At 59.6% G+C, this 22,325-nt stretch overlaps 1 protein-coding gene across 1 annotated transcript; it reads left to right on the forward strand.

The window, feature by feature from the left end:
• The first annotated feature begins 859 nt into the window (after window positions 1–859).
• DNAJB2 (DnaJ heat shock protein family (Hsp40) member B2) lies at window positions 860–20,888 on the forward strand. The gene is given in 11 exon segments (XM_029064377.1): window positions 860–912; window positions 1,822–1,899; window positions 7,633–7,742; window positions 10,000–10,053; window positions 10,149–10,265; window positions 11,561–11,653; window positions 12,163–12,274; window positions 12,977–13,047; window positions 15,732–15,793; window positions 15,795–15,957; window positions 20,792–20,888. Coding segments are annotated over 10 exon segments (858 nt in total). The 5' UTR covers window positions 860–912; window positions 1,822–1,834; the 3' UTR covers window positions 20,803–20,888.
• Window positions 20,889–22,325: the final 1,437 nt, after the last annotated feature.

A 22,325-nucleotide genomic window follows, 5' to 3' on the forward strand; every position in this document is an offset into this window, starting at 1 on the left:
GAGTGTGTGAGAGGGGGTGTGTGTGTGTGATCATTGTGTGAGAGAGGGGGGTGTGTGGGGTCGTTGAGTGGGTGTGTGGGGTGTGTGTGTGTGTGATCATCATTGTGTGTGGGGGGGTGAGGGCTGTGTGAGTGTGTGATCATTGAGTGTGTGAGAGAGGGTGTGTGTGTGTGTGTGTCGGGGGGGGGGAGAGACGTGTGTGAGAGAGATGTGTGTGTGTAGGAGAGAGATATAATAAATAGTCATAATAATGTGGATATTTGTTAAGCGCTTCCTCTGTGCCGAGCATTGTTCTGAGCGCTGGGGGTCGTCCCCCGTGAGGCTCCCAGTCTTCCTCCCCATTTTCCAGATGAGGTCACTGAGGCCCAGAGAAGTGAAGTGACTGGCCCACAGTCACCCAGCTGACAGGGGCAGAGGCGGGATTCGAACCCGTGACCTCTGACTCCCCAGCCTGTGCAAGAGACAGACGGGGGAGGGGGGGAGACGCGCGCGCGTGAGTGTGTGTCACAGAGAGGGGTGTGTTAGTGTGTGTGTGTGGGGGGGAGAGATGTGTGTGAGTCAGAGTTGTGTGTCTGGGGGGGGGGGATGAGGCGTCTAGACCGTCGTGGGGCCGGGCTGGTCTCTCTCTGGGGCCCAATGGTCCCTTCCCAAGCGTTCAGTACAGCGCCCCGCCCCCAGTCAGCGCTCAGTAAACACCGTTGAATGAATGAATGAAGGAAGGAAGGATGGAGTGAGTGAATGAAGGTATGTGTCAGAGCGGGGGGGGGGGAGGGGGGGTTGTGCGTGCGTGCGTGTGTGTGTGTGTGCGTGTGGGGGCGGGGCGGGGCGTCACAGCGCGCGACGCCGCCCCTCCCCCTCCGTGTCCCCTCCGTGTCCCCTCCGGGTCCCCCCCCGTGTCCCCCGGGCCTTTCGGTAGGTGTCCGGCCGGCCTTGGGTGTCGGGGGGTGTGTGTGTGTCACTGTGTGTGTGTCGGGGGGGGTGTCTGTGTGCTGTCAGGGCGTGTGTCGGGGGAGTGTTTGTGTTAGGGGTGTGTGTGTGTGTCATTGTGTGTGTCGGGGGTGGGTGTCTGTGTGCTGTCAGGGTGCGTGTCGGGGGAGTGTTTGTGTTAGGGGTGTGTGTCTGTGTGTCATTGTGTGTGTCCGTGCGCTGTCTGGGTGTGTTGCGCGTGTGTCTGTGTCGTCCGGGTGTGTCTGTGTGTGTCATTGTGTGTCCGCGCGCTGTCAGGGTGTGTTGGGTGTGTGTCTGTGTCGTCAGGGTGTATCTGTGTGTGTCATTGTGTGTCCGCGCGCTGTCAGGGTGTGTTGGGTGTGTGTCTGTGTCGTCAGGGTGTATCTGTGTGTGTCATTGTGTGTCCGCGCGCTGTCAGGGTGTGTTGGGTGTGTGTCTGTGTCGTCAGGGTGTGTCTGGGTCGTTGTGTGTGCCCGCGCGCTGTCAGTGTGTGCGTGTGTTGGGCGTGTGCGTCAGGGTGTGCGCCTGTGTGTTGTCCGGGTGTGTCTGTGTGTGTCATTGTGTGTGTCCGTGCGCTTTCAGTGTGTGTGTGTTGGTGTGCGTTGGGGGGGGGGTGTCCTTGTGCGTCGGGGGGTGTGTCCGTGTGCTGTCTGTGTGTGTGTGTGTGTCGTTGTGTGTGTCAGGGTGTCGTCAGAGTGTGTGTCGTTGTGGGTGCCTGTGCGCTGTCGGGGTGTGTCGGTGCGTGTCACGGTGCGTGTGTCGGGGGGCGGGGGTGTGCCAGTGTGTGTGATTGTGTGAGCGTGTGATGACGCGGCGGGTGCCCCCCCCCCCGTGCCCCCCCCCGCGCCCCACGCTGTGCCCTCTGTCCCCCAGGGGCGTCGATGCCATGGCCTCCTACTACGCCGTCCTGGACGTGCCCCCCACGGCCTCCCCGGAAGAAATCAAGAAGGCGTAAGTGCCGCCCCTCCCCTCCCCTCCCCTCCCCCCCCCCCCGGGGGGCGCTCACTACGCTCCGGGCCTCGGGTCCCGGCGCTCATCGGAGTGTCCCGGCAGCTCCCGACCGCCCCACCGACGCCTCCTTTGCGCCTCACATCGCTCGGTACGGTGCCGGGCACGTCGTGGCCGCCTAAACGATGCGGCGGTGCTTGTCGTTAATATTATTCTTACCGCCTCGTATCCGCCCGAGCGCTCAGCACGGTGCCTGGCACATCGTCGGCGAAATCGTGAGAGAAGCAGCGTGGCTCAGTGGAAAGGGCACGGGCTTTGGAGTCAGAGTTCATGGGTTCGAATCCCGGCTCGGCCACTTGTCTGCTGTGTGACTTTGGGCGAGTCACTTAACTTCTCTGTGCCTCAGTTCCCTCATCTGCAAAATGGGGATTAAGACTGTGAGCCCCACGTGGGACGACCTGATTCCCCTGTGTCCACCCCGGCGCTTAGAACAGTGCTCCGGCACATAGTAAGCGCTTAACAGATACCGACATTATTAAATCGTCATTATGGCTGTGAAATCCTATCTGCCCTACCGCTTCGCACGAGGCCTGGCAAGGCCGAGCGCTTAAGAAGGACGATCATCGTGAATATTATTGCTGTTATCCGGCATCCACCCTACTGCTTCCTTCGAGGCCCGGCGCGTAGCGAGCGCTGAAGAGGGACAATTATTATTAATATTATGATTATCTCTATTATCCGGCACCTACCCTACTGCTTCGTACGAGGCCCGGCGCGTAGCGAGCGCTTACGAAGCATGATTTTCGCCATTATTAATATTATCATTACTATGATCCGGTATCTACCCTACTGCTTCGTACGAGGCCCGGCGCGTAGCGAGCGCTGAAGAAGGATGGTTATTATTAATATTATTATCATTGCTATTATCCGGCATCTACCCTACTGCTTCCTTCGAGGCCCGGCGCGTAGCGAGCGCTGAAGAGGGACAATTATTATTAATATTATGATTATCGCTATGATCCGGCACCTACCCTACTGCTTCGTACGAGGCCCGGCGCGTAGCGAGCGCTTAAGAAGGATGATTTTCGCCATTATTAATATTATCATTACTATGATCCGGCACCTACCCTACTGCTTCGTACGAGGCCCGGCGCGTAGCGAGCGCTTAACAAGAACGGTTATTGTCTTTATCGATATTATTATTGCTGTATCCGATATCTACCCTACTGCTTCGTACGAGGCCTGGCACGTAGCGAGCACTGAACAACTACGATTATTCTTCTTATTAATATTCTTGTCACTATTTTCTGGTATCTACCCCGGCGCTCAGTACAATGCCAGTTCCACAGTAAGGGCTTAACAAATACAATTATTGTCATCGTTATTATTATTATTACTACTGTCTCGTCTCTACCCTACCGCTTAGCGCACTGCCTGGCACGTAGCACGCACTTTACAGTTACTGTTATGATTGCTGTTGTTATTGCTATTATCTTATTATTAATGTTATTATTACTATTTTCTTGTATCTGCCCTACTCCTTAGTACAATGCCTGGCACATAGTGAGCACTTAACAAGTACAACTATTATTATTAATTTCATTATTATTACTACCATCTTGCATCTGCCCTACTCCTTAGTACAATGCCCGGCACAGAGTAAGCACTTAACAAGTCCAATTATTATTATTCATATTATTATTATTACTACCATCTTGTATCTGCCCTACTCCTTAGTACAGTGCCCGGCACATAGTAAACACTAAAGTGCAAATATCATCATGAATATTATTATCACTAGTATCTTGTGTCTGCCCTACTCCTTCGTACGATGCCTGGCACGTAGTGAGCACTGAAGTGCAATTATTACTATTGATATTATTATTATTACTACTATCTTGTGTCTGCCCTACTGCTCAGTACAATGCCTGGTACACAGTAAGCGCTAAATGAAAACGATTATTGTTATTATTCATATTATTATTACTATCGTGTATCTACCCGAGTGCTTAGTACAATGCTTGGCTCATAGCGCTTACCAGATACCACAGTTACTGTTGTTATTACCTTCGTATCTGCCCTAGTGCTTAGGACAGTGCTTGGAACATCATAAGCACTTAAATACCACGATTATTGTTATTATTGTTAATATTATCACTGTTGTTTTATCTTTTATGTCCCCCCAGTGCTTAGTAGAATGCCTGGCGTGTAGAAAGTGCTGAAAAAATACCACAGTGATTGTTAATATTATTATTATGGCTAGCTTGTACGTGCCCTGGTGCTTAGTACAATGCCTAGCGCGTCGAAAGCGCTTAACAGATACCGCGATTGTTATTATTATTAATATTATTATTAACTTGTATGTGCCCTAGTGCTTAGTGCGATGCCTAGCTCATAGAAAGCGCTTAACAGATACCACAATGATTGTTATTATTAATATTATTATTATGACTAGCTTGTACGTGCCCTGGTGCTTAGTACAATGCCTAGCGCGTCGAAAGCGCTTAACAGATACCGCGATTGTTATTATTATTAATATTATTATTAACTTGTATGTGCCCTAGTGCTTAGTGCGATGCCTAGCTCATAGAAAGCGCTTAACAGATACCACAATGATTGTTATTATTAATATTATTATTATGACTAGCTTGTACGTGCCCTGGTGCTTAGTACAATGCCTAGCGCGTCGAAAGCGCTTAACAGATACCGCGATTATTATTATTAATATTATTATTAACTTGTATGTGCCCTAGTGCTTAGCGCGATGCCTAGCTCATAGAAAGCGCTTAACAGATACCCCAATGATTGTTATTATTATTACGACTAACTTGTATGTGCCTTGGTGCTCAGTACGATGCCTAGCTCGTGGAAAGCGCTTAACAAATACCACAGTGATTGTTATTATTATGAATATTATTATTCTTACTAGCTTGTATGTGCCCTAGTGCTTAGTACAATGCCTAGCAGGTAGAAAGCGCTTAACATATATACCACGATGATTATTGTTATTATTATCATGTGTCTACCCTCCTGCTTAGTTCACTGCAGGGCACGTAGCGAGGGCTTAAATGCCACAATTATTATTATTATTTTGTTTCTACCCTAGTGCTTAGCAAAATGCCTGGCACATAGCGCTTAACAAATACCGCAGTTATTGCTATTATTAATATTAGGATGATCTTGTATCCACCCCAGCGCTTAGTACAGTGCCTGGCACATAGTAAGCGCTTAACAAACCCCACAATTATTATTATCGCTATTATTATTTTGAATCCACCCTGGTGCTTAGTAACGGTGCTTAGCACATAGTGCTTGATAAATACCACGGTTGGTATTATTATTTTGCCTCTACCCTAGAACTTAGTACAGTGCTTGGCACAAAGGATGTAAATACCATAAATATTATGATTATTATTATTTTGTATCTACCGTAGTGCTTAGTACAGTGCTTGGCACATGGTAAGCGCTTAACAGATACCACTATTATTATTATTATCTTGTATCTACCCTAGTGTCATAGCAGAGTGCCTGACATGTAGTCAGCACTTAACAAATCCCATCGTTTTTATTATTATTTTGTATCTACCCCAGCGCTTAGTACAGTGCGTGGCATCTGGTAAACGCTTAAGAAATACCACCGTTATTATTATTACTTCGTACCTGCCCCAGTGCTTAGGACAGTGCTTGGCACATGGTAGGCACTGAAGAAATACCACCATTTTTATTATCATTATTATTTTGTACCTACCCCAGCGCTTAGTACAGTGCTTGGCATACGGTAAGCGCTTAAGAAATACCACCGTTTTTATTATTATTGTTATTTGTATCTACCCCAGCGCTTAGTACAGTGCTTGGCATCTGGTAAGCGCTTAACAAATGCCATTCTTCTTCTTATTATAATAACGCTGGCATTTGTTAAGCGCTTACTACGTGCCGAGCACCGTTCTAAGCGCTGGGGGAGACCCAGGGGAATCAAGGTCGTCCCACGCGGGGCTCCCGGTCTTCATCCCCATTTTACAGAGGAGGGAACTGGGGCACCGAGAATAATAATGTTGGTATTTGTTAAGCGCTTACTACGTGCCGAGCACCGTTCTAAGCGCTGGGGTAGACATAGGGGAATCGGGTCGTCCCACGCGGGGGTTCGCGGTCTTGATCCCCATTTTACAGAGGGGGGAACTGAGGCCCAGAGAAGTGAAGTGACTCGCCCACAGTCCCACAGCCGACGAGTGGCAGAGCCGGGATTCGAACTCATGAGCCCTGACTCCAAAGCCCGGGCTCTTTCCACTGAGCCACGCTGCTTCTCCAGCCACGCTGAGAAGTGAGGTGGCTTGCCCAAAGTCACAAAGCTGACAAGTGGCAGAGCCGGGGTTCGAACCCATGACCTCAGACTCCAAAGCCCGGCCTCTTTCCACTGATATTATTATCATTATTATCTTGTAGCTACCCTAGTGCCCTGGTAGAGTGCCCGCCTGCCTAGAGAAGCAGCGCGGCTCAGTGGAAAGAGCCCGGGCTTAGGAGTCAGAGGTCCTGGGTTCGAATCCCGGCTCCGCCACCTGTCAGCCGTGTCGCCTTGGGCAAGTCGCTTCTCCGGCCCTCAGTTTTCTCATCTGGAAAATGGGGATGAAGACCGGCAGCCCCCCGGGGGACCGCCCGACGACCCCGTTATCTCCCCCAGCGCTTAGAACGGTGCTCGGCACTTAGGGGGCGCTTAACGGACACCGTCATCGTTATTATCCTGTGCCGACCCTGTTGCTTAGTACAGTGCCCGGCACATAGTAGGCGCTTAACAAACGCCAATATTTTTATTCAGTAGTAGTAGTAAGCACTTAACAGGCACCATCGTTATTATCTCGTGCCGACCCTATTGCTTAGTACAGTGCCTTGCACATAGTAGGCGCTTAACAGATACCGACATTATTAGTAGTAGTGAGCACCTAACAGACACCATCATTGTTATTATCTGGTGCCCACCTAGTAGCACGGCGGAGTGGGGAGAGCGCAGGCCCGGGAGGCAGAAGGTCACGGGTTCTAATCCCGGCTCCGCCCCTCGTCCGCTCTGTGACCTCGGGCGAGTCACTTTCCTTCCCTGGGCCTCAGTTCCCTCCTCTGGAAAATGGGGATTAAAAAACCGTGAGCCCCACGGGGGACAAGGGACCGTGTCCCACCCGATTCGTTTGTATCCACCCCGGCGCTTAGTACGGTGCCCGGCGCATAGCACGCGCTTAGCAAATACCGCCCTGATTATGAGAGAAGCAGCGGGGCTCGGCGGCTAGAGGCCGGGCTTGGGAGGTCGGGGGTTCGAATCCCGGCCCCGCCGCTTGCCAGCGGTGTGACGGTGTGACTTAACTCCTCGGTGCCTCGGTTTCCTCATCTGTAAAATGGGGATGAAAACTGGGAGCCCCCCCGTGGGACGACCCGATCACCCCCGTATCCCCCAGCGCTTAGAAGAGTGCTTTGCACATAGGCAGCGCTGAATTGGCTCAGCGGAAAGAGCCCGGGCCTGGGAGTCAGAGTTCGGGGGTTCGAATCCCGGCTCTGCCCCGTGTCGGCTGTGGGACCGTGGGCGAGTCGCTTCACTCCTCTGGGCCTCAGTGACCTCATCTGGAAAACGGGGATGAAGACCGTGAGCCTCACGTGGGCCGACCCGATGACCCCGTCTCTCCCCCCAGCGCTTAGAACGGTGCTCTGCACATAGTGAGCGCTTAACAGATACCAACATTAAACGTCCCCCCACAGGTACCGGCGGAAGGCCCTGAAGTGGCATCCGGACAAGAACGTGGAAAACAAAGAATTCGCCGAACAGAAATTCAAGGAAGTGGCGGAGGCCTACGAAGTCCTGTCCGACAGTAAGGGGGCTCCCACCTCCCGCCTCCCCCCGCGCCCCCTTTCCTCTCCCCGGGGCACAGGTCGCGGGTTCGAATCCCGCCGCCCGTCAGCCGGGTGACCTTGGACGGGTCGCTGCAAGCAGCGCGGCTCAGGGGGAAGAGCCCGGGCTTGGGAGTCAGAGGTCATGGGTTCGAATGCCGGCCCCGCCGCCCGTCGGCCGGGTGACCTCGGACGGGTCACCTCAAGCAGTTCCAGGTCTTGGGGTGATCATCTCTGCCCCCCGCATCTATGCACTTTTGCCGTTCGGCTCAGAGTTGAAACAGGGAGGCTTAGAACAGCGCCCAGCGCTTAGAACCGTGCTCAGCGCTTAGAACAGTGCTCTGCACACAGTAAGCGCTAAACAGCCGGGCTCAGCGGAAAGAGCGCGGGCTTGGGAGTCAGAGGGCGTGGGTTCTGATCCCGGCTCCGCCGCTTGTCCGCCGGGTGACCCCGGGCCAGTCGCTTCCCCGCTCTGGGCCTCGGTTCCCTCATCTGTCAAATGGGGATGAAGACCCGGGAGCCCCCCTTGGGACGACCTGATGACCTCGTATCTCCCCCGGCGCTTAGAACAGTGCTTGGCACATAGTAAGCGCTTCACAGATGCCATCATCATCGTCATTATTGTTATTCTTATTATTCTCCTGTGTCTGACCTGATTACTTGTATCTCCCCCAGCGCTCACAACGGTGCCTGGCGGACAGTAAGCGCTTAACAAATACCCTCATCATTATTGTTATTATTGTTATTATTATTCCCCTTGTCTGACTTGATTAGCTTGTGTCTTTCCCAGCGTTTAGAACAGTGCCTGGCCCATAGTAAGCACTTAACAAATACCACCATTATTATTATTATCCTTATTATTCTCCTGTGTCTGGCCTGATTAGCTTATATCTTATCTCCCCCAGTGCTCAGAACGGAGCCTGGCACATAATAAGTGCTTAACAAATACCATTATTATCATGACTGTTATTATTCTGTGTCTGACTTGATGAGATTTGTCTTGCCCAATGCTCAGAATGGTGCTTGGCACATAGTAAGCGCTTAGCAGATACCATTATTATTATTATTATTATTTTCCCCTGTCTGACCTGATTAGCTTGTATCTCCCTCAGCGCTCAGAACAGGTGCCTGGCACAGAGTAAGCGCTTAACAAATAGCATTATTAGTATTATTATTATCCCGTGTCTGACCTGATTAGCTTGCCTCTCCCCCAGCGCTCAGAACGGTGCCTGGCACATAGTAAGCGCTTAACGAATACCATCATTATTATTATTTTCCCCTGTCTGAGCTGATTAGCTTGTATCTCCCTCAGCGCTCAGAACGGTGCCTGGCACAGAGTAAGCGCTTAACAAATAGCATTATTATTGTTATTATTATCCCGTGTCTGACCTGATTAGCTTGCCTCTCCCCCAGCGCTCAGAACGGTGCCTGGCACATAGGAAGCGCTTAACACATCTCCTCGTCATTATTAGAGAAGCAGCGTGGCTCGGTGGAAAGAGCCCGGGCTTGGGAGTCAGAGGTCATGGGTTCGAATTCCAACTCTGCCCCTTGTCAGCTGCGTGACCGTGGGCGAGTCACTTCACGTCTCTGGGCCTCAGTGATCTCATCTGGAAAACGGGGATGAAGACCGGGAGCCTCCCGGGGGACGGCCCGACGACCCCGTATCTCCCCCGGCGCTTAGGACGGTGCTCGGCACATAGGGAGCGCTTAACAGATACCAACGTTAGGATTATGATGATTATTGTCCCGTGTCTGACCCGACTAGCCTCCATCTCCCCCGGCGCTCAGATCGGGGCCTGGCACACGGGAAGCGCTTAACCAACACCCTCATCCTCGTCACCGTTATTGTTAATAATGTAATAATAATGTTGGTGTTTGTTAAGCGCTCACCACGTGCCGAGCACCGTTCTAAGCGCCGGGGGAGATACGGGGTCATCGGGTGGTCCCACGGGAGGCTCCCACTCTTCATCCCCATTTTCCAGATGAGGGAACCGAGGCCCAGAGGAGTGAAGTGACTCGCCCCCGGTCCCCCAGCTGACGAGGGGCAGGGCCGGGAGTCGAACCCGTGACCTCCGACTCCGAAGCCCGGGCTCCTTCCAGTGAGCCGCGCTGCTTCCCCAAATTATTAGGACGATTACTGTCCCGCGTCTGACCCGATTAGCCTCCATCTGCCCCAGCGCTCAGAACGGTGCCTGGCACACAGTAAGCGCCTAACCAGTGCCTCCTTTGTCGTCGCAGAGCACAAGCGGGACATCTACGACCGCTATGGCCGGGAAGGCCTGACGGGAGTGGGTGAGTGCAGCGGGTCAGAGACCCCCGGGGAGGCGGGCGGGGGGCGGCGGGGGGCGGGGGCGATCGCGCGGTCACCACGTCGCGTCCCACCCCAGCAGGGAGAGGGTCCCCGCACCCGGCCGAGCCCGGGGGTCCCGCCTTCACCTTCCGCAGCCCGGACGAGGTCTTCAGAGAGTTCTTCGGGGGCCGAGACCCCTTCGCCGACCTGTTCGGTGAGTCGTCCGCCCGGCGGGGCTGCCTACTGGACGCCCACCGGGCGCGGGGGCACCGTCGCCCGGTGGTATCCGTCGCGCGCTCGCCGGGGACGGGGCACCCGGACGGCGCCTGGGAGGGCGGGGAGCCTTGGGGTCGGGAGACGCGAGCCCCTGCCCCCGAGGAGCCGACGGTCCGGCGCGGGATAGAGCGCTGCGCTGAGCGCTCCGGGGAGGACGGTGGAGTGGACGCGATCCCTGCCCTCGAGGAGCGTCCGGCCTACCGTGGGCAGAGCGCCGTCCCGACCGCTTGGGCGAGCGCGGGACGATCGCGTCGGCAGACGGGGGCCCTGCCCTCCATGAGAATGATAATAATGTCGGTATTCGCGAAGCGCCCACTATGTGCCGAGCACCGTTCTAAGCGCCGGGGGAGATACGGGGTCACCGGGTGGTCCCTCGGGAGGCTCCCCGTCTTCGTCCCCGTTTTCCAGATGAGGTCACCGAGGCCCAGAGAAGCGAAGTGACTCGCCCACGGTCCCACAGCTGACAGGCGGCGGAGCCGGGTTTCGAACCCGTGACCTCTGACTTCCAAGCCCGAGCTCTTTCCACTGAGAGGTGATAATCTACCGTGCGCAGAGCACTGTAGAGAAGCAGCGTGGCTCAGTGGACAGAGCCCGGGCCGGGGAGTCAGAGGTCGTGGGTTCCGATCCCGACTCCGCCCCTTGTCTGCTGGGTGACCTTGGGCGAGTCGCTTCGCCTCTCTGGGCCTCAGTGACCTCATCTGGAAAATGGGGATGGAAAGCGTGAGCCCCACGGGGGGCAACCTGATGACCTTGCATCTCCTCCAGCGCTTAGAACGGTGCCTGGCACTTAGTAAGCGCTTAACAAATGCCATCATCATTATTATTATTATTATTACCGGGCGCTTGATTATTTTTGATTATTATTATTATTATTATTGAGCGCTCACAAGGGGAGGACAGAGTGAGTAGTCACAATCGGTAGGTAGGTGATAGAGGCCCGTGTTGTTTGCCGCGCGGCTCAGCGGAAAGAGCCCGGGCTTGGGAGTCAGAGGTCCTGGGTTCGAATCCCGCCTCTGCCCCTCGTCAGCTGGGTGACTGTGGGCGAGTCCCTTCGCTTCTCTGGGCCTCAGTTCCCTCATCTGTCAAATGGCGATGACGAGTGGGAGCCTCAGGGGGGACAGCCCGATGACCCCGCGTCTCCCCCGGCGCTTGGAACGGTGCTCGGCACACAGTGAGCGCTTAACAAATACCCACATTATTATTATTATTATTTATTATTATTATTATTTGCAGATGACCTGGGCCCGTTCTCAGAGCTGCAGAGCCAGGGGATTCGGACGCCCGGCTCCTTCTTCTCCTTCTCCTCCTACTTCCCCGCCCACTCAGGTAGGTGCCTCCAGTTTCCCGGGCCCCCCGCCCCCGCTTCCCCATCGGTAGTATTTACCGGGCCCCCGCCGTGGGCAGAGCGTCGAACCCAGCGTTTAGAAGAGTCCAGTACATCCGGTAGTATTTCTTGAGCGCGCACCCGCCGCGTGCAGAGCGTTGAACCCGGTGTTCAGAAGAGTCCGGTAATAATAATGATGTTGGTACTTGTTAAGCGCTTACTATGTGCAGAGCGCTGTTCTAAGCGCCGGGGGAGATGCGGGGTCCTCAGGATGTGAGGCTCCCGGCCTTCATCCCCGTTTTCCACGTGAGGTCGCCGAGGCACCGAGAAGTGAAGTGACTCGCCCACGGTCACCCAGCCGACGAGCGGCGGAGCGGGGATCCGAACCCACGACCCGACTCCCCAGCCCGGGCTCTCTCCACCGAGCCACGCCGCTTCTCGTGAATGAATGAATGAATGAATGAATAAGAGGCTAATGATCTTTCCCCCCCCCCCCACCCCGTCATTCCAGCCCCGCCAGACTTTTCCTCCTCGTCCTTCTCCTTCAGCCCCGGGGCCAGCGCCTTCCGCTCCGTCTCCACCTCCACCGCCTTCGTCCGAGGCCGCCGCGTCGTCACCCGCAGGTATCGTTATCACGGCGTCCGCTGAGCGCTTACTGTGTGCCGAGCGCTGTTCTAAGCGCCGGGGACAGTTACGCGGTCATCGGGTGGTCCCGCCTGGGGCTCCCGGTCTTCATCCCCCTTTTACAGATGAGGGACCTGAGGCCCAGAGAAGCCAAGTGGCTCGCCCAGAGACACACAGCGGACGAGAGGCGGAGCCGGGATCAGAACGCACGACCTCTGACTCCCGAGCCCGGCCTCTTTCCGCTGGGCCGCGCTGCTTCTCTGTAATAACGTTAAGCGCTTACCGTGTGCCAAGCACTGTGCTGAGCACTGGGGGAGATGCAGGGTGATCAAGCTTGTCCCACGTGGGCTCACGGGCGTAGCGCCCGTTTGACAGGTGAGGTCCCCGAGGCCCAGTGAAGCGACTCGCCCAGAGTCGCACAGCGGGCGAGAGGCGGAGGCGGGATTAGAACCCGCGACCCGCGACTCCCAGGCCCGAGCCCCGTGCTCGCCGAGGCCCAGAGACGTCAGACGACTTGCCCGGGGTCACCCAGCCGATAGGCGGTGGAGCCGGGATTAGAACCCGGGTCCTCTGACTCCCGAGCCCGCCCTCTTGCCGCTCAGCCTCGTCGCTACCGCACGCGGGGCGCTGTGCCGGGTCCGGTCCGGGGGCGGGGGGCGGGCGGGGAAGAGGGCGGGCCCTAACGGGACCCTCCGGCTCAGGATCGTGGAGAACGGACAGGAGCGAGTGGAGGTGGAAGAAGACGGGCAGCTGAAGTCGATCCGGATTAACGGTGAGGAGCCGGGGGGGTCCCCGCCGCCCCGTCCCCCGGCCCCGTCCCCCCGCCCCATCCCCACATTTGGGGGACCCCCCAGCCCCGTCCCCCCGCCCCGTCCCCCCCCGCCCCATCCCCACATTTGGGGGTCCCCCTAGACCCGTCCCCCCGCCTCGTCCCCCCGCCCCATCCCCACATTTGCGGGGGTCTCCCTACCCCTGTCCTCCCCGCCCCGTCCCCCCTGCCCCATCTCCACATTTGGGAGGCCCCCCCAGCCCCGTCCCCCCGCCCCATCCCCACAATTGGGGGTCCCCCTAGCCCCGTCCCCCTGCCCCATCCCCACACGTGGGGGGTCTCCCTAGCCCCATCCCCCCCACCTCATCTCCCCTGCCCAGTCCCCACATTTGGGGGGGGTCCCCCTTGCCCCGTCCCCCCTGCCCCATCCCCACATTTGGGGGGTTCCTTCCCTTCCCCCCCCCCCCCCCCCCCCCGGGTTGGCCTCCAGGTCCACCAACCCAACCGGGCCCCGGGGGGACGGACACCCGCTCCGGCCGCCGACCCCTCGAAGGGGCTGGGGGTCTCCGGACGCGCCCCCCAGCTCCGGGACCCTAGAGACGAGCCGGCCTCTCGGGCGCGGGGCAACGGCAGGACCCTGGAGGACGGGGGCGGGGGGGGTAGTCCGTCAATCGCTAGGATCTATCGAGCACCGACTGGGGGGCAGGGACACTGTGCTGAGCGTTCGGGAGAGCCCCGAGTCGTTCGTTCGTTTGTATCGATGGCATTTCACCCCCCCTTCTAATAATAATAATAATGTCGGTATTTGTTAAGCGCTTACTATGTGCAGAGCACCGTTCTAAGCGCTGGGGTAGACACAGGGGAATCGGGTCGTCCCACGTGGGGCTCCCGGTCTTAATCCCCATTTTACAGACGAGGGAACTGAGGCCCAGAGAGGTTAAGTGACTCGCCCACAGTCACACAGCTGACAAGTGGCAGAGCTGGGATTCGAACTCATGAGCCCTGACTCCAAAGCCCGGGCTCTTTCCACTGCGCCACGCTGCTTCTAATAATGTCGGTATTTGCTAAGCGCTTACTATGTGCAGAGCACTGTTCTGAGCGCCGGGGGAGACACGGGGGAATCAGGTCGTCCCACGTGGGGCTCACGGTCTTAATCCCATTTTACAGATGAGGTCACTGAGGCCCAGAGAAGTGAAGTGACTCGCCCACAGTCACGCAGCAGACGAGTGGCAGAGCCGGGATCTGAACCCGTGACCTCTGACAGACCGGGAGCCCGTCGTTGGGCAGGGGTCGGCTCTATCTGTGGCCGAATTGGACTTTCCAACCGCTTAGCACGGTGCTGTGCGCGCAGTAGGCGCTCAGTAAATACCGCTGAATGAATGATAATACCAATAATCATGATGGTATATGTCGGGCGCTCACTACGCGCTCTTCCGAGCTCCGGGGTAGACGCGAGCTTGTCGGGTCGTCCCACGTGGGGCTCGTTATTGAGCGCTGACGGGGAGCCGCGTGGCCTAGCGGCGAGAGCCCGGGCTCGGGAGTCAGGTCCTGGGTTCTAATCCCGGCTTGTCTGCCCTGGGGCAAGTCACTGCGCTTCTCTGGGCCTCAGTCCCCTCGTCTGGGAAATGGGGATGAAGGCCGTGAGCCCCACGTGGTCCGACCCGACGACCTTGTATCCAAACCAGCGCTCAGAGCGGCGCTGGGCACCTAGTAGACGCTTAATAGAGACCATCGTCACTGTACCGAGCGCTTGGGAGAGTCCGACGGAAGAAGAAACGGGCCCATTCCCTGCCCGCAACGAGCCGACAGCCTCGAGGGGGAGGCAGACGTGAATAGAAAGAAAGAAATTCGAGTTGGGGGGTACGACCCCCGCCCCCTGGGACCTTTAATCGCCTCCCGTGTACGGAGCGCCGTACTGAGCGCTTGCAAGAGGACGGTCGAGCTGGTGTTCATTCATTCGACGGTATTTACGGGGCGCCCACTATGCGCAGAGCACCGTACTAAGCGCTCGGAACGGGCAGGTCGGTAAGAGATAGAGACGGTCCCCGCCCTCCGACGGGCTCACGGTCCGATCGGGGGAGACGGGCGGACGAGGACGGTGGCGATAAAGAGAGTCGAGGGCAAGAACGTCTCACGGACTCGATCCCTGCCCTCGAGGAGCTTACGACCCCGCCTCTCGTCCGTTCGGTCGTATTTACCGGAGCGCTCGCCGCGTGCGGAGCGCTGGACCGACCGCTCGGGACGCGCAGTCGGGCAACGGATGGAGACCGTCCCCGGCCGGCGACGTGGAGAGCGCCGTACCGTGAGCCCGTCGCCGGGCGGGGACGGTCTCTCTCTGTTGCCGAACTGTCCGTTCGAAGCGCTCCGTCCGGCGCTCTGCACCCAGTGAGCGCTCGATGAATACGATCGAGTGAATGAATGCATGAGCGCCTGGGAGAGGACGGTAGAGACGCTTCCCGTCCTCAAGGGGCCTGTGCTCGTTGCGGGCGGGGAACGTGTCCGTCGGTCTGTCGTCCTCTCCCCGGCGCGCCGTCGGCGCTCAGTAAATGCGGTGGAACGGATCCATCCGGTCGAAAGTATTTACCGAGCGCCCGGGGCGGAGCGGAGCGGAGCGGAGCGACGGGGGAGGGCTCCCCGCGGCCCGGCCCCCAACGGGCGGCGGTCAGCGACCGTTTCTTCTCCGCCAGGCATCCCGGACGACCTGGCCCTGGGCCTGGAGCTGAGCCGGCGGGAGCAGCGGGCGTCCGCCCCCCCCGGCCCCCGGCCCGCGCCGCCCCCCGCCCCGCCCGGGCGCCGGGCCCTCGGACGGCGACCGGTCCGAGGAGGACGACGACGACGACGACGAGGACCTGCAGCTGGCCATGGCCTACAGCCTGTCCGAGATGGAGGCCGCCGGCGGGAAGCAGCCTGCAGGTGGGCGGGGGGCCCGTCGCCGCCCCCTCCGCCCCGGGGGCGCCGGGGCGGCGGGTCGGGCGGCGGCCGGAGGGGCGGGGGGCGCCGCCCCGGGCCCCGGGCCCGCTCCGGACGAGGAGGAGCAGGCGGCCCGCTGCCTCATCCTCTGACCGGCCCCGTCCGGACCCACCCGGGCCTCCTCCTCCTCCTCCTCGGCCCCGGGGGAGTCGGGGAGGCCCGGCCCACCCGCGCGGCCGGGGGCTGGGGACCCCCGCCGCCCGCAGCCCGCCGCGCCGCCGCCGTGCCCCCTTCGGTCCGGGTTCCCGCTCGCCATGGAGGCCCCCCCGGGGGCCGGCGGGGGCCGGGGGGCGGCCCGGGGTCCACCCGTCTCTGCTATTTATTTAGCGCTCACGGCGGGCAGAGCACCGCGCCGAGCGCCCGGGCGGGTAGAGAGAGTCCACAGGTCGACGGCCCATCCGTCGGCGGTATCCGCGGAGCGCCTGTTACGGGCGCCGGACGAGAGGTTTCGGGGAGTAAAATCTAACCGAACCGGTAGATCCGCCCCCTGCCCCCGAGGAGCTTGCCGTCTACCGGCGGGCGCTATTTATCGAGCGCTCGCCGTGTGGGCGGAGCGCTGTACCGAGCGCTTGGGAGAGTAGACTAGAGCGGAGTCGGCGGACGCGCGCCCCGCCCCCGGGGAACCGACGGTCTGTCGATCGGGGGTATTTACGGAGCGCCTACCGGGGCAGAGCGCCGCTTCGGGGGGAGTAAAATCTAGCAGAGTCGGCGGAAACGTTCCCCCGCCCCCAGCGAGCCGACGGTCTGCCGATCGCTAGTATTTACTGAGCGCTTCCCGTGGGCAGAGCACTGGGCTAAAAACGTATCGGCGTGGGTAGACACGTTTCCCCCGCCCACAGGGAGCGGACGGTCTGTCATTCAGTGGTATTTACTGAGCGCTCACCGTGTGGGGCGAGCACCGTTTAGGGGAGTAAAATCCAACGGGGCTGGCGGACACGTTCCCCGCCCCCAGCGAGCTGACGGTCTATCTGATACGAGTATTTATTGAGCGCTTCCCGTGGGCAGAGCACTGGACTTAACGCTTGGGAGAGTAAAATTGGATCAGGGTGGCTAGACGCGTTCCCCGCCCGCAGGGAGCGGACGGTCCGTCGATCGGTTGTGTTGACGGAGCGCCTTCCGTGGGCAGAGCACTGGACCGAACGCCTGGGAGAGCCCGGTAGAAGAGAGTCCAACAGCGAGCCGAGGGTGTCCGGTGGTCTCTCCGGTGGGGTCGGGGGGGTCGGCGTCCGCCCCGGGACCCGCGTCCGGCGGGGGAGAAACCGATCCGAACCCGGGGCCCCGGTTGGATCGGAACCCCGGACCCGCCCCTCTCTCGCCCAATCCCGCCGCCCCCGTCCCCGCCGTCCCCCTCTCCCCGCCGGGCCGCTCGCTGCCGTGCCGCCGCCGCCGGAGGACGGTGGTATTTATTCGGCGCTCACCTGGTGCCAAGCGCTGACCGAAGCGCCGGAGCGGACGCCAAGGAACGAGGTCACCGCCCCCGGCCGCTGTCGGGGCCCCGAGTCGGGGCCGGGCGGGAGGGCAGGGTTTTAATGATGTGGGTATTTGTTAAGCGCTCACTATGGGCCGAGCACCGTTCTAAGCGCCGGGGGAGATACGGGGTCATCGGGTGGTCCCCCCGTGAGGCTCCCGGTTAATCCCCATTGGACAGATGAGGGAACTGAGGCCCAGAGAGGCGAAGTGACGCGCCCACAGTCACCCAGCTGACGAGGGGCGGAGCCGGGATTCGAACCCATGACCTCGGACTCCCAAGCCCGGGCTCTTGCCACTGAGCCGCGCTGGGTTGAGTGGGGACGGGAGGGCAGCGGGGTTGGGTGGCGTGAGGGGAGTCCGGGCTGCTTTCTACACTAATAATAATGACGGTGTCTCTCAAGCGCCTGCTGTGTGCCAAGCACTGTTCTGAGCGCCGGGGGAGATGCGAGGCGATCAGATTGTCCCCCGTGGGACTCCCGCTCTTCCCCCCCCCATTTTCCAGATGAGGGAACCGAGGCCCCGAGAAGCCAAGTGACTTGCCCAGAGTCACCCGGCCGATACTACTGTTGGTATTTGTTAAGCGCCTACTACGTGCCGAGCACCGTTCTAAACGCCGGGGTAGATCCAGGGTCATCGGGTCGTCGTCCCACGCGAGGCTCCCGGTCTTCATCCCCATTTGACAGACGAGGTCACTGAGGCGCAGAAAAGTGAAGCGACTCGCCCACAGTCCCACAGCTGAGAAGGGGCGGGGCCGGGATTCGAACCCATGACCTCGGACTCCCAGGCCCGGGCTCTTTCCGCTGAGCCGCGCTGCCATAGTATGTATTGAGCGCTTACTATGTGCAGAGCACTGAACTGAGCGCTCGGGAGAGGAGAACAGAGTTGGTAGACGTGTTCCCTGCCCACGACAAGCGTAGGGTCTATCGACGGCATTTGCCGAGAGCTCGTCAAGCCTAATAATGATCGTGGCGTTGGTTAAGCGCTCGCTACGTGCCGGGCACTGTACTGAGCGCCGGGGTGAATACGAGCTGATCGGGTTGGGCACAGTCCCCGTCCCACGTGGGGCTCGGAGGCCTTGGTGGGGGGGGGGGGGGTCAGAGGTCATGGGTTCGAATCCCGGCTCTGCCCCCTGTCAGCTGTGGGACTGTGGGCGAGTCACTTCGCTTCTCTGGGCCTCGGTTGCCTCATCTGGAAAAGGGGGATGAAGGCCGGGAGCCTCACGTGGGACGACCTCATTCCCCCGTATCTCCCCCAGCGCTTAGAACGGTGCTCTGCACGTAGCGAGCGCTTAACAGATACCGACATTATTATCGTGATCTCGGCCCGTCTCCCCCTTTCGGGCGGCGAGCCCGTCGTCGGGCAGGGATCGTCTCTCTCTGTTGCCGGACTGTCCATTCCAAGCGCTCGGTACAGTGCCCTGCGCCCAGTAGGCGCTCAGTAAATGCGGCCGAGCGAACGAGTGAACGAATCCCCGTTTTACAGATGAGGAAACGGCGGCTCAGAGCTGTGAAGTGACTCGGCCGAGGTCACGCCGCCGACGCGGGGTGGAGCCGGGATGGGAACACTCGTGACCTTCGGACTCCCAGGCCGGGCTCTATCCACTACGCTGCCTCTCGTAGAGCGCTGCGCTGAGCGGTTGGGAGAGTAAAAGCAGAGTTAGGAGACCCGTCCCCCCGCCCACAAGGAGCTTAGAGGCCTATCAGTCGGTGGTATTTATTGAGCGCTCCCCGAGGGCAGAACACTGTACTGAGCGCTCGGGAGAGGCCAGGAGAACAGAGTCGACAGGCGTGTTCCCTGCCCGCAGAGACGGTCGCGAAGGGGAAACACTTAGTGGTGTTTCATTCGTCCGGCCGTACTGATCGAGCGGCGCGGCTCAGCGGAAAGAGCCCGGGCTCGGGAGTCACGGGTCATGGGTTCGAATCCCCGCTCCGCCGCCCGTCACTTGGGTGACCGTGGGCGAGTCACTTCGCCCCTCTGGGCCTCAGTTCCCCCCTCTGTCAAATGGGGACGAAGACCGGGAGCCTCGCGTGGGACGACCCGATGACCCCGCGTCTCCCCCGGCGCTTAGAACGGCGCTCGGCACCTAGTGAGCGCGCAACAAATACCGACGTGATCATTATTACTGTGTGCGGAGCGCTGTCCCAAACGCTTGGGAAGGTACAACGCGACGATAGCCGGTGACGTTCCCCGCCCGCAGCGAGCTCACGGTCCAGAGGGGGTGTTTACTGAGCACTTCCTACGCGCAGGGCTCTGTACTAAGCGCTCGGGAGAGTGCGAAACAACGGAATGAGCGGTCACGTCCCCTGCCCGGAGCGACCTCCCGGCCTAGAGGGACGTGACTAGAAATCAATTACCGATTTGGCCGGAAGCGCCGTGGGGTCGCGGGACCGGGCGGGAGAAAGGGGGGGGGAGATCCAAGTGGAAGGTGACGCCGGAGGGAGCGAGAGAAGAGGAAATGAGGGCTTAGGGGTATTAAGCGCTTACTATGTGCTAGACACCGTACTGAGCGCTGGGGTAGATAGGAGCTAATCAGGGCGGACGCAATTTCCGCTCCACCTGGGGCTCCAGGTCTTCATCCTCCTTTTACGGAGGAGGGAACCGAGGCACAGAGAAATGCATTCTCCTGTTGTCCCCCCGCGGGGCCGGACGGAGGATTATTGATAATAAGAATGACGACGGTACTTGCTAAGCGCTTACTATGTGCCGAGCGCCGTTCTGAGCCCCGGCGTAGAAACCCGCCAGTCGAGGTCGGACACGGTCCCCGGCCCTCACGGGTCTCACGCTCTGATCCCCGTCTTCAAGACGAGAGGACCCAGAGCGGCGAAGTGACTTAGCCGAGGTTCCCCCGGCGGGCGCGGGGCTGGGATTCGAACCCAGGTCCCGGGGGGGGGCCGGAGCGGGGAAGGAGCCCTATCTGGGGGAGGCCCCCTCCGTCCCCTCCGGGAGAAGCGGCGTGGCTCCGTGGAAGGAGCCCCGGCTTGGGAGTCGGAGGTCATGGGTTCGAATCCCAGGTCCGCCCCTTGGCAGCTGGGTGACCTTGACCGAGTCACTTCTCTGGGCCTCGGTTCCCTCGTCTGGAAAATGGGGATGGAGACCGGGAGCCCCGCGTGGGACGACCCGATGACCCCGGATCTCCCCCGGCGCTCAGAACGGTGCTCGGCACGTAGTAGGCGCCTACCAGATACCAACGTTATCGTTATTACCGTCGGTGCTCCCGGCTGTGCCGGGGGCGACGGCGAGGGTCGGCCCGGGGCCCGGCCGCCGAGCCGCGGCCTCCTGTCACCCCGTCCTCGCTCTCTCTCCCCAGGTGTGTTCTGAACTGGACGCCCGGGACCCAGAGGCGCACCTCCGAGACGCCGCGCCCCCCCCCCCCCTTCCCCGGCCCTCACACCCCGAACCCTTTCCCTCCCCCGGCCTCCTCCGGGGTCTTGAGCTCCGGCGGCCGGAAGGCCTCGGGGTCGGAGGGAGCGGGGAGCAAGGTAGTGGTAGGAATAAATCCCCCCCGCCCTCCGGGTCCCTCTGGAACCGCAGCCGATCAAGCCGGAGTATTTATTGTGCGCCTCCTGGGTGCAGAGCACTGTACTCTGAACTTGGGGGTGGGGTGCAGGAGGACGAGGAGCGATGATGATATCTAACGATCTTGGTGTTTACGGGCCCGGCACGGCAATCGGTTTAGTTCTGGTCTTCAGCGCTCACTTGGGGCCAGGCGCTGTACTGAACGCCGGGGTGGATCGCAGCGAGTGGGGTCCCACGCGGGGCTCAGTCTGCGTCCCCGTTTCCCAGACGCGCCCGCCGCGATCCCCGCCCTCGAGGGGCTTTTGATGATGATTACCGTGATGAAGGTGGGATTTTTTTTTTTTTTAAGCGCTCACTGGGGGCCGGGCACCGTACTGAGCGCGGGTGGATCCCGGCGGTTCAGATCGGACACGGTCCCCGTCCCCCGTGGGGCTCACGGCGCCGACCCCCGTTTTCCAGATGAGGGAATCGAGACCCAGAGAAGTGAAATGACTCCCCCGAGGTCACCCGGGGGACGAGCGGCCGCGTGGGGATTAGAACCCAGGGCCTTCCGACTCCCGGGCCCTACCCACTAGTCCATCCCATTCCAGGAGAGGTTGCGGGGGGGGGGGGGGGGGCCCGGCATTCACCCGCAGCCGTCCGGGGTCTTCGGTTCCATATGCCAATAAACCCGCTTCGTGTGATGTACTAAACGCCGCTCTCTACCCCGCCTTCCCCGGACCTTCCGCGGGACAGAGAGTCACAGAGCCAAAGCCAGGGGAGGGGGCGGCCTTTTGGGGCATTTCTTAAGCGCTTACGTGGTGCCAGGAACTGTTCTAAACCCTGGAGTCATAATGATAATAATTAATAATAATAATAATAGTGATGTTTGTTAGGCGCCTACTACGTGCCGGGTAAGCGCTGGGATCGATGCGAGCGATTTGGGTCGGACGCAGTCCCGGGTCCCCGTCGCCGGCTCGATCGCCGTTTGACAGATGAGGGGACCGAGGCCCAGAGAAGTGACTGAGCCAAGGTCACACAGCAGGCGACTGGCGGAGCCGGGATTAGAACCCAGGACCTTCCGACCCCCCCGCCCCGGCCGGTGCCCCGTCCACCAGGCCACGCCGCTTCTCACAAAGCAGACGCAGAGCAGCGAGGCCGGACACGGTCTCCGTCCCGCCGGGGGGGGGTCACGGTCTCCATCCCCATTTTCCAGAGGAGGGAACCGAGGCCCAGAGAAGTGAAGGGACCCGCCCCAGGTCACACGGCAGACGAGGGGCGGGAAAGGGAACAGTGCCCGGCACATAGTAAGCGCTTAAAAGAAGCGGCCTGGCTCGGTGGCAAGA

Source organism: Ornithorhynchus anatinus, chromosome 1, assembly GCF_004115215.2.
Source record: "Ornithorhynchus anatinus isolate Pmale09 chromosome 1, mOrnAna1.pri.v4, whole genome shotgun sequence".
NCBI classification, from domain to species: domain Eukaryota; kingdom Metazoa; phylum Chordata; class Mammalia; order Monotremata; family Ornithorhynchidae; genus Ornithorhynchus; species Ornithorhynchus anatinus.